This window comes from Phyllostomus discolor, chromosome 1 (assembly GCF_004126475.2).
Source record: "Phyllostomus discolor isolate MPI-MPIP mPhyDis1 chromosome 1, mPhyDis1.pri.v3, whole genome shotgun sequence".
Classification (NCBI taxonomy): Eukaryota; Metazoa; Chordata; class Mammalia; order Chiroptera; family Phyllostomidae; genus Phyllostomus; species Phyllostomus discolor.
In genome coordinates this window covers 195,895,945-195,916,022 of record NC_040903.2, presented here as the reverse complement: position 1 = coordinate 195,916,022, position 20,078 = coordinate 195,895,945, and the positions used below count along the sequence as shown (strand labels likewise).

The 20,078-nt window shown below is 42.9% G+C and overlaps 2 protein-coding genes across 3 annotated transcripts; both read right to left on the bottom strand.

The window, feature by feature from the left end:
- Positions 1–592: 592 nt before the first annotated feature.
- LOC114492667 (acyl-coenzyme A thioesterase 6-like) lies at positions 593–19,868 on the bottom strand. Of its 2 annotated transcripts, none has more exons than XM_036011901.1 (3): positions 18,773–19,868; positions 15,764–15,966; positions 593–1,097 (listed from the first exon to the last, which is right to left on the bottom strand). In XM_036011901.1, the coding sequence occupies exons 1-3, from the start codon at positions 19,227–19,229 to the stop codon at positions 1,053–1,055; spliced, it is 705 nt and encodes a 234-aa protein (XP_035867794.1). In that variant the 5' UTR covers positions 19,230–19,868; the 3' UTR covers positions 593–1,052. The 2 variants fall into 2 exon arrangements, with proteins under 2 accessions (XP_035867794.1, XP_028362913.1); XM_028507112.2 differs by lacking the exon at positions 593–1,097 and adding an exon at positions 13,564–14,220 and having other exon boundaries at positions 18,773–19,711.
- On the bottom strand, positions 3,948–7,522 carry LOC118497488 (acyl-coenzyme A amino acid N-acyltransferase 2-like). Its single transcript, XM_036011905.1, has 2 exons — positions 6,849–7,522; positions 3,948–4,240 (listed from the first exon to the last, which is right to left on the bottom strand). Exons 1-2 carry the CDS (start codon positions 7,411–7,413, stop codon positions 3,960–3,962), a joined length of 846 nt encoding a protein of 281 aa, XP_035867798.1. The 5' UTR covers positions 7,414–7,522; the 3' UTR covers positions 3,948–3,959.
- Positions 19,869–20,078: the final 210 nt, after the last annotated feature.

The window sequence follows — 20,078 nt, the reverse complement described above, 5'->3', positions numbered from 1 at the left end:
TTCTTTCTTAGCCAGAACTCAAGAACTGAGGTCCACATGGCACCAGTGACATTCTGGTGCCATTTTGCTGCCAACACCTGCAGTGATTTTTTCAGATCTCCACACCTCCACCCCTCTCCAAGTTGGAATTCTTCCTCTCCTGCAAAAATCTGTTTTTCTTGATGTAGCTGTAATGGGAATCTAATCCTTAAACATATCTCATAACCCAGTAGGGTATTCCTTTTATTCAAAACTACAAATTACACCATAAGGAATTGATATTAATGGTGTAATATCACTAATAAGTCAATTTTATCTTTATGCTCACTCAGAATATTAATTCTATTTCCTCCTGTTGGGGGGCTCAAATGTTGGAAAAATTTTAGTTTCAGATAATAGCTAATAAGCTTAGTAATGAATGCACATAAAAGCTGTTGTTCCAGGAACTGAAGGTATGACCCACCCTGACTCCAGGAGACCATAAGCAGCTCCACCTTTGTGCCTCAGGAGGACTGCAAGCAGTCAGTAAGGTATCTGAGCCTTTGCGCTCCAGGGTGAGATGCCCAGGACACAGATGAAAGAATGCTGTAGCTTTTTATCTGATTAACCTTTCCCCTGAATTCCAATCCCCTTACCTACACTTTTCTTCTCCCTATAGAAAGGGTTGGTTGAAAATGAAGTTTAAGACGGTCTGTTAGAGAGTGAACCCGCCATCTTCTCAAATGGCCAGCCATCTGAATAAAGCACCGTAGAGATTCAAACCCCGTACATACTTGTCAGGTCCGGTTGGTGACAGGCAGCACGAACACCGGCTTTTCCAGTTGCACTCATTGCCATGAATATCTTTTATGTACCAGTACATAAGCTATTTACCACCATATAAACAGAAATTTCCTTGTCTCCGAAAATTAATCCACAATATCTCGATACATTTCTTATCAAGCACATTTTGAGTTTCACATGCTCAAAGGTTAAAAACTTTCACACGGGGAAATAAAAAGAAGTATATAACTTGGATCATTTCTTTGTTCTTTTAAGCCCTTCAAAATGATACAATAGGTCTCAAAAGCTGTTTACCAAAGAGTATAGCTTTGGGTCCACTTGCTTTTGTTGCAGACCTGGATAACAGAAAGTTGAGAGAAAGGTTAAAATTATTATTGAAACAGTGTCCTCAAATACAGAAAATTGAGCATACTCTTTAAAAAGTATAGGTAAAACACATAGTTTGAAATGATAGAAAAGCAAATATGTTAAGAAGTCTTTGATATTTAAACAAGAATGTGAATTGAATAAAAGAAGAAAAAACATGTCACAGTTAAATGATTAGAGTTTGAGCAAAACAGCTAAAGTTATATACTTTAAAATAAAAAAAATTTATCACCTAATAGTCATTAATTCTCAAGGTTATTAAGTCATTATGAATTCAAATTAGAATGAGCATTGTTGCCCTGGCTGGCATAGCTCAGTGGATTGAGCCTGGGCTGCGAACCAAAGCATCACAGGTTCGATTCCCAGTCAGGGCACATGCCTGTTTTGCAGGCCACGGCCCCCAGCAACTGCACATGGATGTTTCTCTCTCTCTCTCTTTCTCCCTCCCTTCCCCTCTCTAAAAACAAATAGATAAATAAATAAAAATTTTAAAAAAAGAATGAGCATTGTAGCAAATTTCAGAAGTCAGTTTCACAGATTATGATTCTCATTATAGTTGTTTGCTAAAAAGCCAAATTCTCCCCTATGTTTTTGGTCTGTTTTAAATAAACCTCTTCTAGTGCCTGGCCAGGTGGCTAAGTTCGTTAGAGCATCATCCTGATACACCAGGTTGCGGGGGGTGGGGTTCAAGTCCCAGTCAGGGCACAGGGCACAGAAAAGAATCAAGCAACAAATGCCTAATTAAGTAGAACAACAAACCCATGTTTCTCTCTCTCTCTCTCTCCCCCTCCTTCCCCTCACTCCTCCCTTCCTGTTTCTAAAATCAATTAAAAATAAAAACTTAAAGAAAACTTAAACCTCTTTAAAAAATCTTACATGAATAACCCCCAAATCAGGAGGATGTGTGTGTGTGTGTTGATGTTAATAATTTAAAACATATCCAATTTAAAATGTTAATTTGGAGGGAACCATTAATACTACAAATTAGGGTGACAGCACTTCATCTTCTGTCCAAGAGAACTCAAAATTTAGTTCTGACAAGATCCCACCGATCAACCAAAATCAAAGACTAATAATTAGTACCTTAATTTTTCCCTTCAAGTATGTGAAAAAAATTATCATGAGGGCTAGAACTTCTAATTCTTAGAGATGAGAATCAAAACTCAGAACTTCAGCTAAGGTTACTTTAACAAGTCCAGGCCCATCCAACACATTGTAATTCAGTGTTTGGTGAAGGTGGAAGAAGGCAGAAGGGAGGAGCTTTGCCTTCTCAGATGATTGATGACATGGTCTGCAGGGGACTAGAACCTGGAACCTGCCTATCTTTTTTTTTTTTTTTAAGATTTTATTTATTTATTTTTAGGGAGGGAAGGAGGGGAGAGAGAGAGAGAGAGAAACATCAATGTGCGGTTGCTGGGGGTTATGGCCTGCAACCCAGGAATGTACCCTGGCTGGGAATCGAACCTGGGACACTGGTTCCCAGCCCACGCTCAATCCACAGAGCTACACCAGCCAGGGCGAACCTGCCTGTCTCTAAAGTACAAATACAGAGAGATAAGGGAATTTCTTGAGGATCCTAGAATAAGTAGCAACTAGAAAAATAATCAAAATCTGATTAACAACAGAAAGGATTCTATGGCTTGTCTGCCACCAATTAGCCTCCAAGTTACCTTGTTAGAATTCATTCCAGCCTCTGACTGTTACGAACAAGTTAGCATAGCCCAGTTGTTCCTCATCATAAAACCAGGGGCCTATATTCATGTGTTTACCTTGTTCAAAACAGTTTTAAAATCTCTGGGATAGATATAGCCAACTAATTGTCATATACTAGTTTTTAAAAATCTTTGGAAGGGTAGGTAAATGTCAGATTGGAAACTGGTTAGCAATTACCTTGAGTTCAAGCTCAAACAAACCAGACATGGAGAAGTCACAAGCTCTGATGAACTTGAAGTATTTTTTCTTTTAAAAGCTTGCAGATGCCATGAGAAGTCCAGATCTCAGTTGTCATTTGTCAAAAAATTCAGTCTGTCCCCTAATTTGTTCTGAGCAAATTCAAAATTAAACTGTCTAGTTTGTAAGCCTTTATTTACCCTAGATGCAAGTGCAAAAACTCCAAGATCTTCCAAGACTCAATCTGGGCAACAGCATGAGCTTTGAGCTGCCCACCTCCCAAAACAGGCACCCCCAACACAGGATCCCAGGCTGCAGAGAAAAAAGGGCTGTAAGGCAGATGTATTCTGTGGCCAGCGTTAGGGTAGCTTAAAAGAGTGAAATTTGTCTTCCCATGCTCTGTGAGGTGCTTCACAGCTATGTCGGCATAAACAGAGCTCTTCCAAAGCCTGCCATCCTCTCCAACAATAAAAAGGAAATGGGCACTGGCTTTTTCAAGAGGGATACGGCTTTCCCGATAGGCTGGATCCAAGGGGTCCTCGAGCGCTTCTTTAATGTCATACACCCCTGAATCGGTAGCAGAGATTTTACATAGGTTAAAAGGCAGTCCTGGCAGGATTAATCCACCACATGTAAGGGCAGTAGCTGTGTTAGAGATGCAACCATTGATGCTCACAACCGCAGCTATGTTTGGGAGAAAGCTAGCCATGGAAACTGCCAACTCTGCCCCCTTGCCAGAACCAATCACTCCAATGTTTGGGCCTTTGACCTGAAGATTGAAGAAAAAGACGAACAAGGAGAAAGAAAAAGAAAGCATGATTGTTAATGGGGGCACAAAGCCCCAAATATATAGGAAAGTCTTTTATATATTTATCAGATAGCTTGCTTATTTACCCATTAATTCATTCAGCAGGTATGTATTACAGATACCTTCCGACCCATTAGTACCACTTCCTATATTCACTCTCTCCTAGTGTTAATGACTTTATTTTAAGCACATTTCTCTCTAGCATCCCACTCCCCTTTGGATGACTTTGCACAAATTTAGCTGCCTCTTCAAAGTAATCTAAATTTAAGTCCTTCATAATTGGAGGTAGATCTTCATAGCCAAAAAGTGGCAAGGCCAGAGCAGCAAAACCTCGACAAGCCAGGAGACTTGCTCGAGATTCATCCAATCCTCCATCACCGAACATATCAATCAAACCAGGAAAAGGACCATCTCCTGTAAACCAGGAAAGGGGATTAATCTTGAATTAAGTGACAGAGCATTTAATAGACTATGATATCCAGTTAACATTTTCTAAGTCAAATTTTGTAAATTATCTTTTCTTTTTAAACATCTGTATTTACTTTGAAAAGAAAATGTCTGTTTTGGCTTAAATAGGATTATTGTTGCAGTTGAAGTAGACACTTGTTTGGGCTACTTTGAAGCTGTAAGTGTAAAAATGTTTTTATATTTTCCCCCATGAGAAAATTGCTGGAAAATGGAAAAAAAAAAACAAATTAGCACCAAAGATATGGAAAGTGTTTTGATTTCAAGTGTGCCAGTAAATCTAAGCAACTAATTATTCAGGCTTTGAATTATGAAAGTATAATACCTCATTAAAAAAAAAGATATCCATTTTAAAGGGCCCTTTGACTTATCAATAAGTTTAAGATAAAGTAAGAATCACCAAACCAATAATTTAACAAGGTTTAAACTATTTTATTATTACTTTTCAAAAATCCTTACCCAAGGATAGGTTTACTGATTTTAGGGGGATGGGGGAGATAAGAGAGAGAGAAACATCGATGTGAGATAGAAACATTGATGGATTGCCTCCCATACACACCCTTACCTTGGATCAAACCCAGAAACCTAGGTATGTGCCCTGACCAGGAATAGAACACCCGAAGGGTTTTTGTGTGTGTGTGTTTTAGTTTTTTTGTGTTTTTTTTTATTTTGATGTACCAGATGACACTCCAACCAACTGGGCCATCTGGCCAGGGCTAGGTTTAAACGATTTTAAATGTTTAATGAAGGTATAATATAAATATAAAGTGATCAATATGTATAGTAAAATGTCAAACTAATATCCTCCTAATGTCGATCTGTTAATTTCTGTTTCAACATTCATGTTGGAGATTGTGTTATTTATTCATCCTTCCAAGAGAAGAGTTTCTCAGCCAATGGCCTCTTAATACTTTTCAGAAATATCCTTCTGTATTTTTTTCAATTAAAAGTGCCAGACAAATCTAAAAGGCAAAAACATAAAGACAGAAACCAAATTAAGACACCTAAAATTCCAGGGCCAGAAACCAGTTCTAAGTTTTCAAATCCAGAAATGAGTTAGGGCCACCAAAGTGAAAGGTACAGTGTGCACATTATGGATGTGGTTTTTATAAGGTAGTTTTCTTAACATTCAAATATCTCAGTATATCTTGATCTGCTCTTTTTAAAATTAGATAAATTTCAATCATTTCTGGATTCAAGATTAGTTCCAGAAAGCCTAAAGTAAACCATGAAAAAGTCATAACATACACTCGGAACTCATTCAGGTAACAGAGTTTTCCAGTGACAGGCTTCAAAATATTCATCTGATTTTCCACATTCAAATAACTGAGAATTTACTTATTTTGATTCAATTCAGTAAATAATTCCAAATATGTAAATTTGCTAGGATCTTCTTGGCTATTTTTAAAAAGCCCCCCCCAACACACACACACAATGTTTTAAATCACTCATTTAAAAGATTCTTGGTTGTTTGTAAGGATCCTGAGCATGAGAGTAGGGGGTATGCCAGAGAAGTTTTCTTAAAAATAAAAAACCTCTTTTTAAAAAATTAAATATTGTATTGTTTATGCTATTACTGTTGTCCCAATTTTTACCCCTTTCCCCCCCCCAGCCCATGCCCCATTCCCACAGGTAATCCCCACACTGTTGTCCTTGTCCATGGAAAAATAAAAACACCTTAATATTTCACTCATTGTTTCACTTACACAGCCTGTGCTTATGAACAGGTTTAGAGTTTGGAGCTCAAAGAGTTTTGTGCACCCTGATTTTACCATCTCCTAACTGTGTGATTTGGTTAAAATACTTGGTTTCCTCATTTGTAATAAAAAGAAGTTGTTCTTTGATCTATGAAGTGAGAAACGAAAGTTTTTTCATTATGGTGAAGGGCTGTGAGGCACTAGAGAACGTCAGACAACAACAAAAAAGGTCATCTTCTGCTCAGACAACAACAAAAAAGGTCATCTTCTGCCCTGACCCCGTAGCTCAGTTGGTTAGTGTCCTCCCAATCCACCAAGGTTGTGGGTTGATTCCCAATCGGGGCACATACAAGAATCAATCACTGAATGCATAAATAAGTGGAACCACTAATCAATGTTCCTCTCTCTCAATCAGTAAATTAAAAAAAAAAAAAAGTCATCTTTATCCTAACATGAATCCAGCATAATAGGACTTCATTCACTTTGGGACTTGAACAGATACCAACGAAAGACAGATTTGTATCCACTGCTCTCGTCATTTCTACCAGAAATGATAGCAGCAAAAGTTAAATCAACGAAGCTCTGCCTTCTAGAGACGGGCAGACAAACATTTAATGCTAGGAACTTTACAGCAATCATGCTTAATACGGCAAACCTTCAAAGTGGATGCTCGCAAGGCATAGAGTCTGCTGCACTAAGGAATTTAGAGGGTGGGCAGATTAAACTGAAGTTGAAATCCGAGCCACCACTTAGGGAAATGAATATCGCCACTTAGGCTACCAAATAAAGAAGGGAAGATGACCAATTAGCTGGCAAGACAGCCCAGCGGAGAGGCCCTGTGCAGAAAAGGCCTCACGCACCTGGGGGCAGCAGGAGGACGCCCCGCAGGCTGCCGGTTTGCAGCCGAGTGCGGGACAGCTGCGGGCTGGAGAACCAGCGCTGCACGTGGGCCGAGGCCAGCGCCGGTCCCAGCGGCACCTCCGGCTGCTGCGGCGTGGGATGGACGGTCACCTCCACTTTGAGGGGAGTTTTCAACACGCCCCTCGGCCTCTGGCTGTGGCAGGGGTCCTCCGAGCCGGCCGGCGTGAGGCTCCACAAGAGCCCCATCGGCTCCACGCCGGTGAAGTCGCCGCCCAGAGCCGGCTGCCGGGCCAGGTCCAGCCTCCCACGGCCGTCCGACTCGAAGTGGGCCTGCGAGTGGAAGAGACGACCTCGGTAGCTACCAGCCGACGCCCTCAGTGTCACCCGCTCCCTGGGGCCTAGGCCTTCCACTTTAATATCCAGAAGCTCATCAGCCAGACCAGTCCTGGGCGTGACGCTCAGGGTCACGGCCTTTTGGGAGAAACCCGGCGACGTGCACACCGACCTCCGGAGCTGGAGGCGGGTCCCAGGGGTTCGGAGCACGGCCTGAGCCCATCGCCACATGGCGCCGGGATCTTCGCGGACTTGACTCGAGCCTCAGAGGGGGACTGGAGCCTGCCACTACCGCCCGGTCAGAGCTCGGGGACAGAACCCCGCAGGGCAGGCCAGGGCTTTAAGGAGTGAGGCGGGGCCGGGCGGGGCGGGACCCGGCGCTGGGTAGGCGGGGCCGGGACGGACAGGCAAAAGGACGCGAGCTGGTCCCTGGGGTGCCACTCAACAAGGGACTGCAAAAAGGGGCGACTTAGGAGGGCCCTGGGTCGTTCGTAATTTTGGAGGTCCTGTGGTAGACTGTCGGAAGGAGGTAGGCGCTCATCCCGAACCTACCCTTCTCAAGTAAGGAAAACGAGAAGTTCATGATTTCTGACCCAAGGCCAGCCGGTCGCCTCCTCTGAAATACCTCACTGGCCACCAGGTGACACTGTTCCCCAAACCTGGTTAAATTTGGAGGCTGCTTGTACTAGGCTCCTGCCAAATTCTTTTCCTTCTTTGAAGTTATTTTTGCTAGCGATTAAGACTGTGAAGGTTCAAGTTGTAACGTTTCAGATGCGGCAGCACTGCTGATGTACAGCCGGTGGAAGTAATCTCTGTTGTACTGTGGCCTGGCAGAAATATTAAAAATGTATGTTTTATATGCAGAAAAACATGTATTACATGACACTGAGACTTTTGTTTAAAAATGGCATTGGACTCAGAAAAGAAAACCGTATTTTCTAATTCATACAAATACTTGTATGTACATGCATTAAAATAGTTCTGGAAGGGTATAATTCAACTTGCTAACAGTAACTACCACTAGGAGAAGACTAGGATTGGGTATTGAGTTAATAGGATTTTTAATTTTATCTGTATTACTTTAACCTTTTACAGTGAAGACTGTATTGATTTATGTAATTTAAAATTTGTTTTCTGCTATAGAATTCTATCCTAATTAAAATGCATGTTAATTAACTCAGGTGAAAACATCCCATTAAACTGCTGTATCAAGGAAGAAGGGTACATATATAATTCTTGAATTTTTGGAAACAATTTCATTTCCAAATATCTTATCCCACATACCCCATAAATAAGATCATAGTTGCCATGTATACTGACTTACGGTTCAAAAATATTTGCCACTGAGGTGGTTCCAGCCAAGAGGGCGGCATAAGTAAACACAGTACTTAGAACCTCCCCCAGCAATATCAAAATCACAACTGAATTACAGAACAACCATCATCCATAACCACCTGAAATCAAGCTGAAGTCCTACAACTAAGGACATACTGAAGAAACCAAATCAAGACTTGTGGGATGGGCGGAGACTCTGAAGGGCTGGTCCCACACCTATGTGTGCTGGTTAAAAATCAGGAAGGATGGCTAGAGGTTCCCCCATAAGAAGCGAGGCCACCCAGCCCCATGTCAGAACCCCCAGCCCAGGGTTCTGGTGCTGGGAAAAGTCACCATAACCTCTGGCTGTAAAAACCAGTGAGGATTGTGGCTGAATGAGATGGAGGACTTTGGAGTCCTAGGCAGTTCTTAAAGGGCCCATACACAGGCTTACTCAGATTCACTCCCTGAGAACTCCAGTGCTGGAGCAGCAGCTCAGAGGAGCCAAAGACAGAGAGGAACTGAATTGTGTGGCTTCAGAGCAAAAGGCTGAATGGGCAGCCTTCTCCCAGACAAAAATGCTGGCAGAGGCCATTGTTTCTTTGCTGAGCCCTCCCCCACCAGAGAGGGCAGGCATGCACCATACCTGAGTCTCTATCAACCTGGCTGTTAGCCCTGCCCTGATAATTCTGAGACACTGCCACACCCAATATGAGGACCCACCCAAGCTGTTTCCTGTGGCTTTTCCATACAAATGGCCTCTCTTGCCTCATCCTTGGGACTTTCATAAAGTCTCTCAAACAAGCAGCATCTGGCCTCTGTGCACCCCATACCTCTTGCTAAGTGGCCCCAGGCCTGGCACTAGTAGCAGCTGGCCTTTGTTCACAGTTTGGCCTCTTCTGGGCACCTCCAAGCCCAGTGCAAGTAGCAGGCATCAGTAGCTTGTGCCTCTATATAGCTTGTGCCAGATTGCTCCAGGCTGGGCACAGGCAATTGCTGACCTTGCACCTTCCGAGAGGCCCCAGAGCCAGTGTACCCAGTGGACAGCTTCAGACCATGCCAGATTACAACCCTACAACTGCACTCCATGAGAGATACACTCAAGGGGAGACTCAGCAGGCACCAAAGCCCCACTGAAACAAGTCCTGCTACTTAGGATTGGCCCCTGCACAGCAGCTTCTCTGCTATAGTCACAGCCAGTTCTCACAGCACATCTGCCTAGGGGATCAATCTCTCCCAGTGGTTGTACCAACAGCAATCAAAACTCAATTACAATAGAACAGTGCACACAGCCCACACCAGGAATATAGCTGAAGTCCCAGCCCAAGTGACTGGGAATGCTGTGCCACTGCACCCTACAGGTCACCTACTATATAATAGGCCACTATAATTAGGCCACTCTACCAAGAACAGGAGATGGAACGGTTCCGTGTAATACATAGAAACAAACACAAGAAAGCAGCCTAAATGAGGAGATAAAGAAACAGGTCCCAAATAGAAGTACAGGAGAAATCTCCAGAAAAAGAACTAAATAAAAATGGAGGCAAGCAAACTACCAGAGTTCAAAACAATGGTTATAAGGATGTTTAAGAAACTTAGTGAGAAGTTCAACAGCATAAAAAAGGAAATGGGAACCATAAAAAAGAACCAGTCAGATAAAGAATACACTAACTGAAATGAAGAATAAATTACAGGGAATCAACAGTACAGTGGACGAAGTTCTGACGTAGACTATAAAGAAGCAGAAAGCACCCAATTAGACCATCAAAAAGAAAAGAGAATAAAAAAAAATTAGGATAGTATAATGATCCTCTGGGACAACTTCAAGTGTACCAACATTCGCATTATGAAGGTGCTGGAAGGAGAAGAGAAAGAGCAAGAAAGCGAAAATCTATTTGAAAAAATAGGCAACTGTTGCAGCTCAGTGGGTTGGGTGTTGTTCCACAAATGATGGGTCACTGGTTTGATTCCCAGTCAGGGCATATGCCTGGGTTGTGGGCCAGGTCCCAGGTTAGGGGTGTGCAAGAGGCAGCTGACCAATGTTTCTCTCTCTCATTGATGTTTTTCTCCCTCTCTTTTTCCTTTCCTTCCCATCTCTCTAAAACAAACAAACAAACAAACTTTAAAAAAAGAGAAAAAGAAAAAAAAACCTATTTGAAAATGAATCATGGAAAACTTCCCTAACTTGGTAAAGCAAAACATGTAAGTCCAGGTATTGTAGAGAGTCCCAAACAAAGTGAACTCAAAGAAGCCCACATCACGGCACACTATAATTAAATTGCAAAAGGTTAAAGACAAAGAGACAATCTTAAAAGCAGCAAGAGAAAAACAGTTAGTTACCTACAAGGGTGCTCCCATAAGACTGTCAGCTGATTTCTCAACAGAAACTTGGCAGACCACAAGGAACTGGCAAATAATATTCAAAGTGTTGAAAAGCAGGAACTTACAACCAAAATTATCCAACCCAGTAAAGCTATAATTTAGAATTGAAGGACAAATAAAGAGCTTCCCAGACAAGAAGCTAAAGAAGTTCATCACTACCAAACCAGTAGTACAAGAAATATTAAAAGGTCTTCTTTAACAAGAGGAAGAAGAAAATATTAAAAATATGAATAATAAATGGTCATAAAAAAACAAAATCTTACCATTTGTGACAGAATGGATGGACCTAGAGGATATTATGCTAAATGAAACAAGTGAGCCAAAGAAAGACAAACACCATATGATTTCACTTATACGTGAAATCTAAACAACAACATAAACCAACAAACAAAGCAGAAACAGACTTATAGAGGGAAAGGAGGTTGGGGGGCTGGGTGAAAAAGGTGAAGGGATTGAGAAGTACAGTTTGGTAGTTACAAAACAGTCATGGGGATGTGAAGCACAGCGTAGGGAATATGGTCAATAATATTGTGATAACCATGTATGGTGCCAGTTGGGTACTGGAAGTATCAGGGGGAACACTTTGTAAAGTATATGATTGTCTAACCACTATGCTGTACACCTGAAACTAATACAAAATAGTACTAAATGTAAACTGTAACTGAAAAAAATTGTTTTAATCGCTACTGAAAGCATATGGTTACTGGACCAAGAAATTCTGGTGTAGAGCCCTACAACAACCCTGTGTTTTTTGAAAAGTACCGTTTAGGTGGCTGACGCCCAGTTTTAGAAAAACAGCTCAAGATATTGATTTCTGCCCTTTAAAACTCTCATAGTGGCCATGAATTTTGGATTTTGTGCATCTCTGTATGTGGCATCTGAAAAAATAAAATGCCCTCCATAAGTTTCTATCTTCCCAGTGTTTAAAAACCATTTAAAATAAATATACATAATAGCTTAGTCATGATACTTTGTGGTTTTCAGTTGGCTGAAATATGTAGCAGGTTTATACATATATTTTTTCAATGATCAGTGGTTGACAAAGACATGTATTTGCTTTCAAAATATTCCATTGGCCTTTATCATTCTGATGAAATATATTCAAAAGTACACTATTAGGTATACAAAGGAAAGCAGAACAAAGGGCTGAATTTGGTTATATTTTCTGATTTTTTAAAAAGTTTCTCCAATTAAATTTCTTTTAGGTTTCAACTGCTTTGAGCCACTAAAGGTTCAAGATAAAATTACTGACAGTCATTTAAAAAACCTATATGTTTATAAATGGTTCCTTATTTCTTATCACTTTAAATATGAACTCTCCAATTTGGCTTGTGGAGACTCCATTATGGACCCTAACATACCCTTAACTTTCCAGTAGCCCTCATCATGCAGCTCTACACTACTTGAGCATGGCTTCTTAGGCTGGAAGGCAACTCAAAACGTGTGAAGCATATTTTATTAGAAAGAAGAAACTGATACCTAGGGCCTCACTCATAAAATAAAAGCAAAGCTTTCATTTCATAAAATAAAAGCAAAGCTTGGAGGTGAAGGGATTAAGATGTATAAATTGGTAGTTACAGAATAGTCACAGGGATGTAAAATACAGCACAGGGAATATAGTCCACAGTATTGTGATACTGTCTATGTATGGTGCCAGGTGGGTACTGGAAATATTGGGGGGAACTCTTTGTAAAGTATATGATTATCTAACTACTATACTGTACACCTGAAAGCAATACGAAATACTGAAAGTATACTGTAATTGGAAAAAAAAGAAAAAAAGAAAAGCTTAGTATAGTAGTCCCCCGCATCTGCAGGGAATACACTCCAGGGTCCCCAGTGCATTCCTGAAACTGTAGCTAGTACCGAACCCTGTATATGCTATGTTTTTTCCTGTGTATACACACCCATGATAAAGTTTATCAATTGGGCACAAAAGAGATGAACAATCATGACTAATACAATAGAACAATTATAACAATATGCCGTGATAAAAAGTTATGTGAGTGTGCTGCTCTCTCAAAATACCTTATGGTACTGAACTCACCTTTCGTCTTGTGAAGATGTGAGATCACAGTGCCTACGAGATGAGATGAAGGGAGGTACTCAGAATAACATGCAATTTAACACATATGAGTTGTTCATTCCTGGGGTTTTCCACTTAATATTTTCTGACCGCCGTTGACCACAGATAATTGAAACTGCAGATAAGGGGGTATTACTGTATCCAAGTATATCAACGTCCCAGGTGGAGTTCGGAAACAAGTCTTGAGTACACATTTAGGAATGTGTGCGTACTGGCAAGAATGAGGCAGAGTCCATTCCTTAGGGGGCTTGAGTGGGCAGGCTCCCAACATGGTCAGTTAGGGCCCAAAGTGGATAAGGGACTCTTAGCAATACAGAATCTCAGTCCTTAGAACAAGAGCACAAGGCCAAAGCTAGGCCATCAGTTGAAAGTTGGGCGAGTACTTCTTACATTTCTCCTGCTTAAGATTAAGATTAGTCCTACGGATAAGGTCAGGGTTAAGCCTATACACTGGATAAAGTTCAGGGGAGAAAAGGGTAGACCCACCAGTGAAGAAAAAGGGATTGCAAAGGCTGAGAATCCAGTGGGCCCTGACAAGGAAGCCAAGATGGTTGCTGTCTTAGAAAAAAGTTACTAGGTGCTCTAGAAAACCCAATACATGCTGTATGAATAGGATTTTTATTAATAGTGTCTCATCTGTGATTATAATGTTACATTTTACTAAGCGTGACAGATTTTTTCCCATTGACATGCTTATGGAAGAAAATTTGAATTTGCTGCCAGACATCTACCTGTGCCCTTGAATGAGCCTTTGGCTCACCTCCATAGAGTACCGCTAGATCCAATACTGAATGTACAGAGAATCTAGAAAGAGGAAAATAAGGTGGGTCAATACAGTGACCAGTTCCTGGGCAGTAGATTATCTGGGGTCTCTCTTTTCCATGGGCTTGTAACCGTTCAGAGGCTATATGAGCATAGAGTTTACTGTTCCAGCTATGATCATCCAGGCCAACAATAAACAGGAAGGGCCCCTGGGCTTTTTCCAGTGGAATAAGACTTTGGCAGTAGGGTTCCTCCAGTGGGTTATTCCAAATATTCATGAGATCTAGAACGCCTGACTCAGTGGTTGTAGATTTCTCTAGGTCACTGCCAAGATCAGGAATAATCATATCTTTATAATGCAGAGGAGCTAGTGTGTTGGCCACACAGGAATTAATAACTACAGTGGCTGAGATGCCCTTTAAAAAAGAAGCCATTGAGAGACACAGGTCACCTCCTTTGGAGAATCCAAGAAGCCCCACACCAGGGCCTTTCACCTGATGGGGGTGTGGATAGAGAGAAAAAAATGAATAAGCATAGAATTCACAAACAGAGAACATAAACAGTGATTCTATATTCTCTAAGAAGTTTTCTGAAATGTCATTTGCTTTCAGTCCTCGTGCAACAATCTGCAAAGTTCAATAGTGTCTTCTAATAAGCAAAGTAATGGATTTTCTAGTACACAGGCCCTCTACTAATATTTAAGGGGTCTGGGTTAAGAATATACACAGAGACCCATATACCCTATATCTAACTATTTAAAAGTTAAATATCAAATTAACAAACTGTCAAATCAAATATATTCTTTTTTTCCTACCTTGATAAGGTTCAAATCTAAAATCTTGGAACTTTTTGGAGTTTTGGATTGGAACTTGACTAGGGGAGAGCCAGGTCCTGGTACCAACCCCTGGTCCCTGGCCACCCTCTTCCTCTTCCACCCCTGGCTCCACCATGCACCTTGAGGAGCCTCTCACATACATGTGTGGACACCCCAGCCAGTAAGTTGCAGACATAGGTGTATTAACATTGAAGGGCCCTGAGAAGAAGCATAGGGCCTGGAAGCAGGATCAATGCTGATCGGCAGAGAATTCTGGGGCTCAAGATCCCAAAGGCATGGTGAGAGGGGCCACATGAGTTCCAGGTGGGTACATCCCCTTGGTCTCTCGGACTCCTCACCCTCTGGGCCATGATGCATCCCAAGGAAGGCCGGCGTGTGGCCATCTATAAGAAAGCATCCAAGGAGGAAGCCCCTTCTCCCTAAGTTTGAGGGCAGAACTGATAGTATATACTCGTCTCTTTTTCCTGGGCCCTTATCACCCCTAAATAAACCAATCATCACAGTTCAAGATCATCTAGGTTTTAGCAACTCTTCTAAAAGACTAGTGCATGAACTTTTAACAGAGTTAAACCATCCTGTAGACTTTGCAGAACATCTTACTCCTTAACATTAACATGTTTGGGTCTCTAACTTTACATAGTAGCACAGAATATATATTCCACTTATTATCACTATCAAAATTTTTTAATTAATTAACTTTTTCCACTATCAGATGAGAACTTTCTCTGCAAAAACCTAATACCATTATCACACTTAACAAAATGATTCTTTAATATCATCAAATACACAATCCCCAGTTATCTCAAAGATGTAGAGGAAAAGTCAAACTCTTTCCTCTACGCATTCACATTAAGCTTATAAATGAGAAAAATCGAGTTCCAGAGAGTGTAACTGCCTTATTCAGGATCATAAGGCCTCTTGGTAGTAAATGTAAAACCAGAACTCAAGGTTAGTAACTTTTTAGTCCAACTTTTTGAATTATAGTCAAGAATTAATGGGAACTAAACAGTCAACTTTTAAGGAATTAGAGGGAGATGGGTGGAACTCGATGGGTGAAATAATAATCCTTTCAGTAAAACTTTTGAAGGAGCCTTTCTGGCTTCTGGCATACTGCTCGCCCCCAGGGTCCTGGCAGGGCTTTTGGACCCAGCCCGGTGTTCTCTCTGCCTCTCCTCCACATTCAGGTGAGCACCAGCACTCACCTTTGGATGCTGCAGCATGAAGTCCACGGCTTCTTCAAAGTACTCCAAGTTCACTTCCCGTAGATATTTAGGGAGGTCTCCAAATTTGAAATAAGCCAGAGCAAGCACAGCAAAACCATGTCCGGCCAGGAGGCTGGCCCTGTATTCGCAGAGGCCACCACTACTACCAAAGAGATCGAGGATCCCAGGGAAGGGCCCTTCACCTGGAGAGTACCAAAAATTAAAAGCTTTAGACTCTCAAAAGACATTTTTGGGTTTCAGATTTCGGCAGTCAAAAAAGAGAAGTTTTGGAAGCAAGGAAATTTGAGGGTGTGGGGTGTTGGTGAAAAGAAGGACCCTTTTTTACTTTTTTTTTCTTTTCCTTTTTTTAAATCCTTACCTGAGGATATGTTTATTGATTTTTTTTAGTGAATGAGGAACGGGGGCAGGGGGAGATGGAGAGAGAAACATGAATGTGAGAGAGAAACATCAATTGGTCACCTCAAACCTGCAACCTAGGTACATGCCCTGACTAGGAGTCGAACCCGCAACCTTTCAGTGTATGGGACAACATTCCAACCAACTGAATCACCTGGACAGAGCTAACTTAAAAACAAAAACAAAACCGAAAATAAAACAAAAAAAAGCCCTGGGTGGTATGGCTTAGTGGATTGAGCACCAGCCTGAGAACCATAGCGTAGTGGGTTTGATTCCCAGTCAGAGCACATGCCTGCCTTGTGGGTCAGGCCCCCAGGAGGGGGTGTGTGAGAGGCAACCACACATTGATCTTTCCTTCTCTTTCTCTCCACCTTGCCCTCTGTCTAAAAACAAAATAAAGTCTTAAAATTAAAAAAAAAAAGGTGAGAAAGGAGAGTGGATAAAATGCCTTATTTTATCCAGAATTTTTCACATCTTTTAACAAAAATATTAAGTACAGTTGACCCTTGAACAACACAGGAGTTAGGGGTGCCAATCCCTCTGAGGTCAAAACTCCCAGTATAACTTTTGACTCTCCAAAAACTTAACTACAGCTGTCCCTAGTTATCTGCAGGGGATTGGTTCCAGGACCCCTAGAAATACCAAAATCCACAGATGCTCTAGTCACTTATATAAACTGCCACAGAACAATACATAGAGTCAGCCCTCCACATCTGTGGATTCCTAACCAAGGACAGAAAATACTATTTTTGATCCGTGGTTGAATAAATCTGCAGATGCAAAAACCTAGGGATATGGAAGGCTGATTGTATATTTATTGAAAAAAAATCACATCTAAGTGGACCTGTTCAGTTAAAAAGTCCATCTTGTTCAAGGGCCAACTGCAAACAAAATTAGAAATAACATGATAAAATGCACATTTTCCACCAAACTGTTCTTGTTTTACTTTAAAAAAATTGAGAATGCTTTGAGAGCTGTAATGCATCCTACATATATAGGGGATTGTTAGAACATACTCCCCAATGCCTTAGACCCTCTGCTCCAGCCTGAAAGAATGCCATCCGTACACGCACCACGTTCTCGTGGGCCCTTGAAAATGGTACGTGCTATTCTCCCCTGTCCACCTTTTTGACGTGGTTGACCCATTGATCGATCAGTCTTCACACCTAAGTTTAGATCTCCTTTCCTGGAACACCTCCCTGGCCTCCCTTCAACCCCCGCCCCCCCCCCCTCCCCACCATGAGTACCCTGGGCCTGCACCTCCCTGCCTTGGCACTTACCACACTTATTACAGGTGTAAGTATAAATGTCTGAATCCTCTATTAGGCTGCAAGTTCAGAGAGGCTCCTGTCCAACTTTGCTAACTATTGCATCCCAGTATGTAGCACAGCCCTTAATTTAATACATACTTGTTCAATGATTGAACCCTTCTACATTATTTACAAAAACTTTTGAGTCAAAACACAATAAATTTTAAGTGGGCTACCTAGTAGACACTGAAATGGTTAACACTTAAGATAGACTTGACTGGAAATCAGATACTAGGACTGAATAGTGAGTGACTTTTTTTTTTTAATGAATGAAAGTCTTTTGGAGATTCTTATTGAATTAGTCCGTATGGTTGATTGAGCTACTACTATATCCCTGTGCAAGCCTCTAGGAATATATAGTGATGTGTGAGACCCAATTCCAGCCCCAGGAGTTCACAGTTAAGTGGACAGTCACTAAGGCTGTGAATTGCTGAAAAATTGTAAGAATAAAGCAGGGCCTCTTGTTTTAGAGAAGAATCACAGAATTCCATTTAGGGATTCTGTAAACTGTGGCAACTCCAGCATTTCTCTATACTGGGGGTTTCAGTAAAAGGTTTGGTTGGAAGGAGTGGGTCAAGGGGCTTGTTTCCAGGCTGCTGGTACCTAGCAAGCACCTCGTTTTTACTTGGACTACAGATTCTCAACCTCACCACTATAGACATGTTGAGTAAGGTATTTCTTTGTTGAAGGGCTGTTCTGTGCATTGTGGATGTTTAGCTGCGGTGTGGGCCACTACCCACTAGATGACAATAGCACCACCCCCCCATTTGTGACAAAAATGTCTCTAGATATTGCCAGATGCCCCTGGAGTGGGGAGAAAATTATCCCATACTGAAAAACATTGACAGGTTGTAATGATAGTGGGGGTAGGACTACCAGGGAGGTTTGTTTTGTTTTGGATTATGGGGAACTGCCTCTGTGGATTTTAGCTTTCTTGGAAGTTTGTTGTGAAAGGGGGCAAAAGTCACTCCTGCACACCGGCAGAACCCATTGCCTAATATCGGTATTTGAAACTCAGAGGCTTAGCTGGCACATAGCTTATCTCAGTAAATATATGTCGTATGTACTTTGTAGCATACAGCTAAGGGAGTGACAGGGCCTCCAGGAAATGCCATGAAACATAAAAGAAAACCTTCTACCCAGAAACCACAATACACCCTGGATCGCGGGGACCAGTTTAGGTAAGCTCGACAATCACGTGGTCCCGGGCCAGATAACATCCCACACAGGGTCTTGGACCCCACCTGACTCCCCAGAATAGCAGAGGAAGCAGATCGCTCACCTGGCGGCAGGAAGAGAGTGGCGCGCACCCGGCCTGCGCTCACCGGCTCCCGCCGCACCCCGGGTGGGAGGAAGTCTCGCTGGTGCACCGCCCGGCCCAGGAGACGCCCTCCCTCGGGCTCGTGGCCCTCGAGCACCTCCAGCTCCACAACGAAGGGCGTCTGCACCTCCCGCTTCACCAGCCGAACTAAGGGCTTCTCGTGGTCCAGGGCCCAGAAGAGCCCCATGGGCTCAAGCCCCGCGAAACTGCCGCCCAGGGCTGGCACGCGCATCAGGTCCAGCTCGCCGTCAGCATCGGCGCAGTAGAACGCGTGGGCCCGGAAGAGCTCACCCTTCTCGTCTCGCAGGGACGAGCGCAGCGTGACCCGCTGCTCCGGTGCCAGGCCCCTCACGATGATGCGCACCGGCTCGTCCCAGCAGCAGCGGCTCGCTGGCTCCAGGGTCACGGTCGCCGCCATCCGAGCAGAGACCAGAGACCAGGATACCAGGCCTCAACTTTGGAGAACTTGGCAGCAGCGCCCAGCTCCTCGGGCCCTGTTGGCAGAGCCCGGACGCTCTCAGGACAGCGGGACCTGTGGCCATCATTTAGCGACTTGATTTCAGAATTCGATCAACTGCACGGGCTGTGGAGGGAGTTAGGACTGGTGCGGGAGCCTCTAACGGCAGGCTGCCCAACTGCAGCCTAAGAGCCCAACGGGGCAGAGCAGCCCGCTAAACTGAGCTTGGAGGGCCAGTCCTGCCACTCAGCAGCAAAAGGGAGCAGACACACATGAACTTGCTCAAAGCCTCGTCGCTGAAAAACTCCCACTGAATTGGGGAGAAAGTGTCCCAGTTCTGCCTCTTAAAAGCTCTTTAGCCGTGCAATGGGCTGGGCCTGGGCTGCCACAGAGGGAACCTGACGTGCACAGGCTAGTCCCTGCTGCAGCAGGCGAAGGGTTCCAGCGTCACCTTCGCGGCTATCTTGATTTCCGATTTCAGAGAACAAAGGGGAGGCCTGGCTAGGCGGAGTCAAAGGCCGGGACTGAGGTCACTCCAACTTCCTGGGGATCAGTTGCTATGGAAACCGTTGCGTTCACTACTGCCAACCAGCCAGCTTGTTGACAGTCTAAGGCGTGTGTGAGGCCTTAGTAATCCTGCAATCCAATGTGGTGAGTATGGGAATTGAGGTCCACAACCCTGACTGGTGGCTCTGTTGGTTGGGCCTTGACCTGCAAAGAGAAAGGTTGCTCCTTGGATTTAGGGTGGAGCACATGCCTAGGTTGTGGGTTCCGTCCAATCGGAGCACGAGCTAGAGGCAACTGATCAAT

What these genes read in the sequence shown, in the direction of transcription:
- LOC114492667 (XM_028507112.2), bottom strand. Translation starts at nt 19,229, where the DNA reads ATGGCGGCGACCGTGACCCTGGAGCCAGCGAGCCGCTGCTGCTGGGAC. An exon ending in CACTCTCTTCCTGCCGCCAG is followed by an intron (nt 15,967 to 18,772) that starts GTGAGCGATCTG and finishes GGTACTCTCCAG; the next exon opens with GTGAAGGGCCCTTCCCTGGG. An exon ending in TCATGCTGCAGCATCCAAAG is followed by an intron (nt 14,221 to 15,763) that starts GTGAGTGCTGGT and finishes CACCCCCATCAG; the next exon opens with GTGAAAGGCCCTGGTGTGGG.
- LOC118497488 (XM_036011905.1), bottom strand. Translation starts at nt 7,413, where the DNA reads ATGTGGCGATGGGCTCAGGCCGTGCTCCGAACCCCTGGGACCCGCCTC. An exon ending in CGTCCTCCTGCTGCCCCCAG is followed by an intron (nt 4,241 to 6,848) that starts GTGCGTGAGGCC and finishes CCTGGTTTACAG; the next exon opens with GAGATGGTCCTTTTCCTGGT.